The sequence below is a fragment of the Ruditapes philippinarum genome, unplaced genomic scaffold, assembly GCF_026571515.1.
Source record: "Ruditapes philippinarum isolate M1 unplaced genomic scaffold, ASM2657151v2 ctg979_1_1_1_1, whole genome shotgun sequence".
Lineage (NCBI taxonomy): Eukaryota > Metazoa > Mollusca > Bivalvia > Venerida > Veneridae > Ruditapes > Ruditapes philippinarum.
Genome location: NW_026866846.1, coordinates 158,733 through 170,360, shown reverse-complemented (window position 1 = coordinate 170,360; position 11,628 = coordinate 158,733). Strand labels below are relative to the sequence as shown.

At 33.8% G+C, this 11,628-nt stretch overlaps 1 protein-coding gene across 1 annotated transcript; it reads right to left on the bottom strand.

The window, feature by feature from the left end:
• Positions 1 to 3,947: 3,947 nt before the first annotated feature.
• On the bottom strand, positions 3,948 to 7,527 carry LOC132733979 (uncharacterized). The gene is made up of 4 exons (XM_060720679.1): positions 7,381 to 7,527; positions 7,039 to 7,087; positions 5,886 to 6,311; positions 3,948 to 4,131 (listed from the first exon to the last, which is right to left on the bottom strand). The coding sequence occupies exons 1-4, from the start codon at positions 7,411 to 7,413 to the stop codon at positions 3,989 to 3,991; spliced, it is 651 nt and encodes a 216-aa protein (XP_060576662.1). The 5' UTR covers positions 7,414 to 7,527; the 3' UTR covers positions 3,948 to 3,988.
• Between the last annotated feature and the right edge of the window lie 4,101 nt (positions 7,528 to 11,628).

Below are 11,628 nucleotides of genomic sequence, written 5' to 3'. Positions count from 1 at the left end.
ACAGTTAATCAGCTTACTTATTTATACAATACCTTTTGTAAGGCTCTCGACGACGGATTAGAAGCAAGAACAGTATTCTTTGGTATAAGTAAAGCTTTCGACAAGGTATGGCATGATGGTCTTCTCTATCAATTAAAAAATGCTGGATTAAATGGAAAATTGCTGAACTGGTTCTCTGATTATCTTTCAAACAGACGTCAATGTGTCGTTCTTCCTGGAGCTCATTCTAATTGGTCTACTGTAAATGCAGGAGTTCCTCAAGGATCTATTCTTGGGCCTCTGTTGTTCCTGGTATACATTAATGATATTGTTGACGATTTAAACTCAAGCATACACCTCTTTGCCGATGATACTAGTTTGCACATAATTATTGACTATCCAATAGCTGCCGCGAAAACTCTTCAATCTGATATCGAAAACATTTCAAGTTGGGCTGATAAATGGCTTGTAACATTCAACCCTTCTAAATCGGAAATTATGATCATGTCACGCAAAACAAAAAAGCGTTATCATCCGCAACTTCTAATGCATGATCAGCCTATCTCCTCAGTAAATAGTCAAAAACATCTTGGTCTTTACTTTTCAGATGATTGCTCTTGGCATGTACATATTAATCCTATCAAAGAGAAGGCTTGGAAAAGAATTCATATCATGAGAAAACTTAAATTTACACTAGACAGAAGATCACTAGAAGTTATATATCTATCATTCGTAAGACCTCTCATTGAATATGCAAATGTAGTCTGGATCAATTGTACACAATATGAAAAACTTGAACTTGATAAAATTCAACACGAAGCCGCCCGTATAGTTTCAGGGGCCACTAAACTTGTATCTCTTCAGGAACTTCAAAGAGAAGTACTTTTGGAATCCCTCGAAAGCCGTAGACAGAATCACAAACTTATTTCGTTTAACGGTCTCACACCAGATAATTTATCGTCCTTAGTTCCACCATCAGATGGAGAAACGTCTAAGTACAATTTACGAAATGCTTCTGACATGCAAACAATACGTACAAGAACTTCTCTTTACCATAATGCATTTCTGCCATCTACTTTGAGAGATTGGAACTTACTATCAACAGAGGTACAAAACTCAATATCTTTGTCCTCTTTTAAAACGCAACTTAAAGGTAATATAAAAATGCCCCAAATACTATTACATAGGTGAAAGAAATAGGCAAGTCATGCACACACGGCTCCGAACAGAATGTAGCTTTTTAAACCATCACTTATTCAGAAAAAATATGTCCCCTCACCAAATTGTCAATGTGGACTCCTGGAAAGTAACCACCACTTCTTCTTTGAGTGTCACTTATATAATGATATCAGACTCAGACTATTTGATGCTGTTTCTAACATCTGTATTATAACACTTCATACCTTACTAAATGGAGACCAGAATCTTAGCCATGACATTAATTCTAAAATTGTTCAAGCAGTTCATGTATATATACGTGAAAGTAACCGATTTACATGAGCTTAGATTCACAAAACAATTTGCCAACTTGACCTTCTTTACCTTCTTTCTTATTCTTTTCAATTATTTATATTATTTAAAAAAAGATTTTTTGAACAACAGCTTAAATCTTCGATTTTTTTTTCGTTTCAAATATGTTAAAATTAACTTCATTGTTTCAAACAATATTGCAAACACTGTCATAATTTAACTGCATTGTACAAATATGTAGGAGAAGACCTTTTTAAGCTTTATAGCTTTCGGCTCTAATCCTTTTTCAATCGTGTATCTAGTTATTGTATTAACAACATGATGTACATGTATCATTGTTTGAAATAAACTATGTTAAAACTAACAAAACCTTGACTTTAACTGAAACACTCTCGGATTGGTACTCTAGAACTAACTACACTTATGCTATCTTGTAAAAAATAAATGAACGATTGCACATATTTACTTGTATATTTTTTAATTAATCAAAATGCATTGTAATGTATTTTAGAGTAAAATTGTTATGAAAGACTCATTTCAAATGACGACTTCATAAAACGTGCCAAGTTTTGTCATAATATTGTTGTCAGTTGTGGCCATATGAAACTGTAAAATAAGTCAGTTATTACAAAATGTAGATTGTTTGTTTATGCCTTGGTAATCTGCTAGTTAAAGCATTGTCAAAAGTTTCGTTTTATTAATGTTAAAGCAAGATAACATTCTTAGAGGCTAAAATAAAGCTAAAGTTTCATTTATTAATTAAATCACAAGAAAATGCGTTTGGGAATACACATAATCCCTAAGTTTTGAGATTTTATGATATGACTGAATTATGTAGCCACTTTACATTAATTTCTGATCTTTTATCTTATTTTCTTAAATTTGTTGCAGCCATAATTTTTTACAGTATATCATTTCAGTATATTGAATCTTTTTAGACATACAACTTCATTACGTAACTTTTCTTTTAACATTAGTCATGGGAAAAATAAATACCCATGTTTCCAACTGCGGCCTGATTTAAAGATACACTATGCATAATTTTGATATATAAGTTGCTACACAGTCTCTTTGCAAATATAAAATAAACATGTTTTGACTTTTACACCAAGTAGATATGTTATATTTAAAATTCTACTCACTAGAGGTGGTCATAATATAAATATATAGATTCATTAAAAAAAGAACTTGCCGATTTTTCAGAAAAGACCCCTTTTACTTGACCTGTAATAAGGAACGCAGCTTCCCATACATTGTTTATTCATTCTTGTATTCAAAGAAGACATAGTCAATAAGAATTTCAAGAAATAAGGCGTTATAAAATCAGACAAGGGATAATACACGAAAAAAAAATCATATTATTAAGAGAAAGGAGTATTTAGTTTTTACGTTCGCTCACTGGCATTTACGATTACGGTATAACAACCAGAATAGTTTGTGCATATGGCTATGATATAAAATCTAGTACTCAGCAATTTAATCATAGCAAAGGTCGCTGCTTGAAAAGAATATGATAAGTGCATTACGCTTCTTTAATGATGAAGCTATTATATGTTTAAAAGAATCTAAGTGAAAGTTAATTGTTAACTGTGATTTAGATTATATTTGACATTTAATAACCAGCCAGGTGTTTTTCATTTGCAACAAACAAGAATTCGTGAATGAAGTAAGGTAAAGCCAACAAGTGTGAGCGACAAATCATTCAACGCAGTCTACAGCACAATCATACTTAAGTTCAAATCTATTTAAGTTATTTTTTGCATGTAGATCTAATTGCCACCGTATTTGTTCCGCCTTTATGTGATTTGGATTTTCCGTGAAAGCTATTTTAATCCTTGCAACCAACCCGTCCTTTCCAGATTAGGTATTAGATAAAGTATTATAGAAAGTGACATCCTATTTGTGCCTATTAAATCCTAATGCGTAGCTTTAATTAGAAGCTGATTTTAATCAGATTGCCCAAAACAGTACGCAGCTACACAGTACCACCGTTAAGTCACCAAGCAGGGGAACAAACATAAAGGAGGGAACAGGAGAGCAAATCATTTATAACTAAAATTTACACTTGAATTAGGAATATTATATGACTTGTACGTTAAATTATTCAATTATTGAATTAATTTGATTAAACAAAACCAGTTGAAAAAAAGAAATATTTTCTTCATCTCTTCCGTTTCTCAAAACATTGCAGCTGGTACATTATCTAAAACTGCAATACTGAATAGAAAGCTATTGTGCAAAATTATTAATGCACATGCGTATTTGTTAAGCATTGATCTCTAAAAGTTTTTGACAGTTTAAGTCGTCATGGATATTTTAGGAAATTTTAAGGGTCAAGTGATCTTTTGATTATGAAATCCTTAAAGTTTTCATAGTCAAAGCATGGCAAATCGAATAAAACAATGGGGTAAATGGAAAGTACAATTGCGTTGATCACCAACAACCTTCGGTTTAATATAAACTAAAATGCCATTTATTAATATAATAACTGTTGCATATGACCTGTAACACATTATATATTGAGGTAACAAATGTACAGTTATATCATCATAATTCCTTGTCCGCTACCGCATATACCATTGCCTCCTGCACCTGAACAACTACTGTCCGGGATACACACTTGTGGGTAACATTGGTCAGGCATTCCAACATAGCAAGAACAACTTCTTCCGTTAGTTGAAACTGAAACAAAAACGGAATATGTATATGATATAACTATATGGTTTTGACTGATTTGGTTTAAAAAAAACAACAAAAAAACAAAACAAAAACAACAACAACAAAAAACAAAACAAACCGAAACAGAAATCTAAACCTAACCGATGGTTTTCGTGTTTTGTTTAAACGGCGATACTGACACATTGCTGGCCCCACCGCGACTAACACTATGATAAGTATACCTAAATGTGTTGGTGTAATCATGGTTATTATTAAAAAGTCCTGAAAATGGATGATCCCTCAGAAGCATTGAAACAACAATATTATATAAAAATTGCAGACTCAGTTTGATTGAGGAGAGATAATGGAAAATTGCATAATCCTAAAGCTTAGCAGTAGCAGCTTTAGAATCTTCAATACTAACGTGCTGAAAACAATGATCCCGAAGGACCAGAATAATAGAACATTGAAATGAAATAAGGGCCAAACTTTTACAGGTGCGACGCAACACTTGACATCTATGGTGAAGTATTAAAGTTTAATAAGCACAATTGACTTTATCGTTATAGTGTATTCAAGAATTGTAGAATTGTAGTTTTCACACATATTTCTTCCCGCATCTTAAGTCGTCCTTTAATATGATCTCATTAAGCTACAATCTCACTAACATCCTGGCAGAGCTCCGGTAGAGCCCCGGTAGACGTCCGGGGTGATCTGGGAACGACCGGGGTACGACCGGGAACAACCGGTGTACATCCGTTACTCTGCCGGCAACGTCCGGGATGATCCGGGAACAACAGGCATTCGACCCCGGATGGAAATCACCGCGATGATCCGGGAAGTATAGCTTTGCCGGCTTCATCCTTAGCTCTGCCGGGAACGACCGGGGTTACACCGGGGAAGTACCGAATCTCTGCCGGCACACACTGGGGATGATTCGGGGCATGATATAGCCGGTAGAGCTACGGTAGAGCCCCTGTGAATGCTGGCAGAGCCCTGGTGGATGCCGGCAGAGCCCCGGTGAATGCCGGCAGAGTCCCGGAAGATGACGATGGAGCTACGGTTGATCCCGGTAGAGCCCCGCAAAACCCGTTCATTTCAAAAAATATCACGACAATTTGCGATGATTTCACTTCTTTGTATTAAAATCCTTCCCATTTCCCTTTTATCCAGTCTTGCATAAGAATTTTTCAGAAAATCATCATGAAATACTGTTCCGGAACAATAGATATAATATTAAATTAAAATTATGTATCAATGTAATCATTTTCGCGCGTTTTAAATTTACCGGGGTTCTACAAGGACTCTGCCTTGATCGTCCTGGCCTCTGCCGGGGCTTTGCCTGGATCGACTGGGGCTCTGCCTAGGTCGACCAGGGCTCTTCCGGCGTCATCCGGGAACGACCGGAGAAACACCGGCATACACCGTAGCTTCATCTGGGATCTGCCTGGATGGTCGGGAGAGCATCCAGGGTGGTTAGCTGGGAATTACCGTAGTGCTGCCGGGTTAGTGTGACCGCAACAATAATTTCACCCCGGATCATCCCGGTAACTTACCGGGGTGGCCCTGGGCTCTGCCGGGAGTAAGTGAGACCGCAGCTTTACATGTATTGCATGTTTATATATACATGTAAAATATTTAGTATTAATTATCAGGGATTGTCATGTTACAACACTACTGCTGTCAAATATCCATGTTTGGTGCAAAAAGTATTTTTAAAAATCTTCATATAGATAAGGATTTTGAAGAAAATTATTTATATTTAAACATTTGATTACCTTGATTTATGACGACATTACCAGATCCTGTCTGAAAGCGATGATTATTATTTTTGTTTGATACATTTATAGTCTGAACGCTAGTACTTGACCGATCTCCGACAATCGATGGGTGACGTCTTCCATCAAAGATGCCGCCAAGCATACCGCCTACCGGGTAATTTTCTGCTGGGTAAACTGGTAACGCACTACCTCCAACAGGTATCATACCGCCTCCAACAGGTAAAACACCGCCCCCAACAGGCATCATACCGCCTCCAACTGGTAAAACACCGCCTCCCATGTACGGATCGGGGTAAGGATTACCGTAGGGATCGCCTGTGATTCTTCTACTGCTCATAACAGACCCTTGTGAGTATGAATCAACAAATGGACCCAGACCTAGAGGATGTCCAGGTGAAATTATTCTTCTACTTCCGTAAGACTCTGTAAAATGTAAAACATTACACGTTGTATATTTCTTTTAGCCATATATATTGTTTTTGTCGTCAATTTGGACAATGCCTTACATATATAAATTTCATTGAAATGTTAATATTTCAACATCTTCAAGAAAAGTGCATTTTTTCAATCTCCAGTACACACAAATCGTTCAGATATACTTCTAAAAGGTTTCAGCAGTGAACACAAACATAATGAAAACTATAAAAAGGAAACAACAGTTTGAAAATCCAAATAATCTAACTTAAAAAGACACGTTAGTAAACACATGTGTGGCAAAAGTCGTCACTAACGTCTTATCAGGGTCATATATAGCTGTGGAGTAAGTGACACATAATGATCTTTTTCCAAGAAAATATGTTTTATATATACAAAAGGGTCATACAAAGGTAGTTAAAAATATACCACTCTAGCAGCAAACATTGAATTTGCTAGCTTTAAGACTTTGACCATTTCCATTTAGGAACTAAAAGTGCATAAAATACAATAAATTGTAATATAAACATATAATATATTGCATTAAGTTTCATAATTCCTTAAAGTACATGACTGTCAAATGTAAACGCTTTTTTAATAGACTGCACACAATAAAAAGAGACTTCACATAGAATATTCAAATGAACAAATTGCATTTCAAAGTTGTCAGAAGGCGTCTGTGTTGACTCTGTGTAAAAGATTTGTTGATAAAAGCATTAGCTTATTCAAGACTTACCTTGTGCAATAATTTGTCCATTAGTAAGAATCAGCACACCAAAAACAATCTGAAGAAAACAAGAAAGAAAGAAAGAAAGTAAAGAACAAAATTTCACACAACTTTGAATAGGTACTGGATGTATAACATAATGGTCCGATTTCCAATGATTAAAGTAAATGAGATTAATACTAGTAGAACATCCGAAATGACTGTATTGAAACTGTTTCAGGCTCTGTTTGTTTTAGCAGTCTATCACTCACCCTTTCATTTTTAGCATCAGTAAGTCAACTTTATCAAATAAGAACAAATGCTATCAATATTATCAAGACAATTTTTAACTAAGATACATTATTAACTTACCAGAAATTGAAAGAAGTACGTTTTTCTATCCATTTCAAACTAGACCAACGCTTTTCAGTAATATAAAACAAATAAGGAAACGAAAGCAAATGTACACAAAAGTTACGTTTGAAAAACAATTTAAGACGTATTACTTTTAAGTTAATGAGATTTTAGTTCGTATATAATTAAAGAAAAAAAGACGAATAATTAACATGAATCACCATTACTTACGAATAAATAAACATATTAACGCACGTTTACCAGTTTACTTACGTATATAATAACGGCTATTTACATGGTTTTTGTTACTTATCATTTTTTTCACAATTTATTACTCGCCTTATGTTACTAGTTTTCACTTTATATTGAAATCGTCCTATAAAAAGCACTTTTATTTTGAGTATTAGTCTTCAAATTTTAATTTCTGCAATTATTTAATTTGAACGGAATATGGAATATGTATTTGGTTATTTAAAACGTATTAAACTTACAAACGACATTACAAGTAAAATGGTTTCCTGCGGTGAACATTTTAATGATATAAAGATATTTCATTTCACTATTTTCAACATTATTGGGGGGGGGGGATAAATAAACGTTTGTAACAGGAATATAGTTGACAATAATCGAACAATATAGAAGAAGGTCTTTGGAAACTGCATGTGACCGTTGAAGACCGGAGAAGGTCGAACATAAAACAATTATTTCTTTTTAAGAAAATGATTAAATAGGCCTACCATTTTATGAATAATTCCGAGCAAAAAATAAATAAAGTAAACACACTAGTTTACGCAGAATATATCTCTATTTATTATGGCAGATGCCACTACGAATATTTTAATTTTGTAGATTTTCAGTATAAACAATTTATTGTATGTAAAATTTGAGATATTTATTAAAGAAACATTGATAATTTTCAAACACATCATTCAAGTTTTTCCACCTTAAACGGTAAAATAATTATAGAAAATTAGAAATATCACGTAATAGATTTTTGTTCTCAATTAGGTGTAATTCGGACTAATTCCCTACAGGTAAATCCGTAACGTACCGGCAAACGGTATTTAGCTTGGTTTTCGAAAAGGTCAATTAACCAATCATATACGGTTTACAGATCACATGCTCCTCCATGTACCGAAAACATGCCACGTGCTCCTCCATGCCTCAAAAGTTAAACGCGTACCAATACCCTGCGGTCTCCAGACCGCAGGGAATGATATTAAAGTAAGTGACACTGCACACGTCACATAATAATTTTTACTGCGGTATGAATTGACCTTTTATTTTAAATGACTAAAAGTAACATACTATAATCTCTTGCACGGACACAAGAAAAGTTTACTTATCAGAAATGTTTAATTCGGATGACCATAATTCTGTGACTTGTGCAGTGTGAAGAAAAATGACCGACCCTTAGTTACACCTAAGTGATGTTCTTCTTATTGTCCCCTTTGATATATATAGCTATTAAAACTGTGTGTGATCAATTACGCCGGGTCTTATGAGCATCTACAAATATATATAAAACATATTTACTCATTCAGTAGATGCAATTGTCCTTATTTACTCTTATTTGATATTCATATATTTCACGATCATTTCGCAGGCATACTTAATTGTTCTTATATATTTTACTTTAACGTATTCTGTTGAACATTTCATGGTATTTTATTTAAAGTTTAAAAACAATTCATTTTTTTTTGTAATTGTCCTCGTTTATGTTCACTTGGAAAATTTATAAGCTAATTAATGCCATCCAAACTACATGTTGACGTTTGTTTAAACATGTTGATGGTGGCCACACAGTATTTTCTTAAGCGCTATTAATTTTGATTGAATACATTTTCATGCTTTGATGTGAAACATAAATTGCGAAAGAACAATAACATTTGACAGCTGATGAGGGAATATGGTCCTTATGTTGTTTATTTAGTAAGAAAATAATTTGATGAACGTTATTTTTGTTTTGCGTCTGTGGTTAAATCGAAGTTTACGTCAATGTCACTTACAGCCAATGGGGAAAGGGAACGAATACTTTATTCAGACCATTTAATTAACCCTGCTCAAATGCATATTCAGGTATCTTTAATAATGTGTCTATTCTTTAATTGTTAAAACCATAACCATGGCTTATTTGGCCTTATTTCATTTTATTTCAATTTTGTAAAGGCCTATTTCCCCAAGTTATTATTTTATTTTTATTCCTCAAAGGCATTTTGTTTTGGGGCTTCTGTTATAGTTAGTTTCCAAAAAGTTACTCATTGTCAATTATTATCAGTTGCTTCTGCTGCGTTTTGGCAATTAATACATTAATAGTGATTTAGCAGTTTGTATGTTAGTCAAAATACTCATTATTTTACATTTTGCTACTAAATAAAATCAAATTCAGTGCTACTTTTTTCCAGATGTTGAGCATTTAAAATACTCTTAACTCATTGTTTAAACGTTATTAAACTCGTGTTTCCCTTTTAAAGAAATAAAGAAAGAAAAAAAAGAAAGAAAGAAATAAAAATGTATTCATTTCTGATTCATAATGTGCCTTCAAATGACAGTTTTAGGAATTAAGAATGATTTTTTTTTGAAAAGAATAGCAATACAACTGCCGAAAAGTATCGAGCCTGGTCCCGTGTTCACTATGATACATGTACAAAAAGATTTGGATCACGATCAGGATCAAAATACAAATCACAAAAATTCCCCGTTATTAATTCTACTTGATTTACTATTTAATAATATAACAAATCATGGACTTTCACAGTTGATCAAAATAGTAATGGATAATTGATAATATTTGCATAGTAAAATATTAAATTAAACATAATAGACGTTTTCCGGAGGTTTTCCCAGCAAACTAACTTTTACCTTTATAGCTTCGCTTCCCTAAATACATGAATTCTTAATTCCGGAGTTAGTCTAAATTGCAAAATTAAAGTCATTTTGACTTTTATCTGTGCACTCACCAATAACACTTGGATGTGTATAGTGTCACTCTCGACCTAAAAAAAGATAAATTTCAGTTTCATACAGAAATGAACATAACATCAGGATCATTTGGATCCTGATCCAGATTTTTCTTAGTGAACACGGTACACGGGTCAGACTGTACGAAAATCAGCTAGTATTGACATTATACTTAGTAACATAGACCTATCATTAACGTTGATGGCTTACACTTTTAATATCTGTCATATGTTGCAGTTCGTCCCGGGGGACAGATATTCCATGTACTGTCTTTTTTTTTTGCATATTTAACCATATTCTATCTTATTAAAAATGCTTTTCACAATAAAACAATTTTTCAATAAAAATTGATGTCATTTCATTCTTAACTATTTTCCTATTTTCTCACAATAAGGTATACAGCGAAATGGCGGCATCTTAACTTGGTTCATTCATACTTAAACATGACGTAATTTATAGCAAGCGACACATCTGACATCTCTTTGGAAGATACACTTTTCGGCATGGGTAAAACGAACAAAAAAAACAACATCAAAAAACAGTCTGATATGCAAATCTTTGTACGTTTTTTCCTCAATACTTAATTCTTAGTTGTCAAAAGTAAAGCTTGTTTCTAAAGAAGCGACACTAATGATTTAGGATTTCTCAATAAACGTTATTGTTTGTTACATTATGTCATTACATTTCTTCTAAAATTGTCATGTTTTACAACTGGGCCTCCAATAATACACATACTTCCTGGAGGATAAAGATAGACCCCACCTTCAGGAGTATCAGTGTGATAAATTTGTATATTGTGCATGTCATAAACCTTAAATAAGATGAGGCTCTTAGGTATGCTGAAAACTAAGATATAAAGTAACTTTTGGTGAGTGCAACACTATAGTGTTCACAGAAGGTCGGTACCAATTCACAATTATGACATTGTTTTTTCATATTTGATTGTTTGATATATAAAGAGTAATGCCTCAGTGCACGATGCACATTAGCGGTATTTTTACATTGACAAATTTAAAGCTCGAAACTGTTACCTAATTTGCTGAAGTTTACGTCGCGCAAATAAAGTATAGGTCATATGGCGAATTTCAAACTTGAATTGTGGAAGTATAGCTCAAGTGGCCTTCCGTGCATTACTACATGCACGAACGGGCTCCTGAGTAGAACCACCGACGTTCCATTTTAAAAGCTAGCTGGAGGCTTCCTCATATGAAAGATTCTAAAGCCCTCGACGGGATTCGAACCTACCGCGGTGAAAAGTGTGTAATGTTACCGACCTATTGTCAACCTAGTACGTGGTGTCTTCAT

Coding starts and splice junctions, on each gene's coding strand:
- LOC132733979 (XM_060720679.1), bottom strand. CDS start 7,413: ATGGATAGAAAAACGTACTTCTTTCAATTTCTG. Junction 7,088..7,380: donor CGTACTTCTTTCAATTTCTG/GTAAGTTAATAA, acceptor TGTTTTCTTCAG/ATTGTTTTTGGTGTGCTGAT. Junction 6,312..7,038: donor TGGACAAATTATTGCACAAG/GTAAGTCTTGAA, acceptor TACATTTTACAG/AGTCTTACGGAAGTAGAAGA.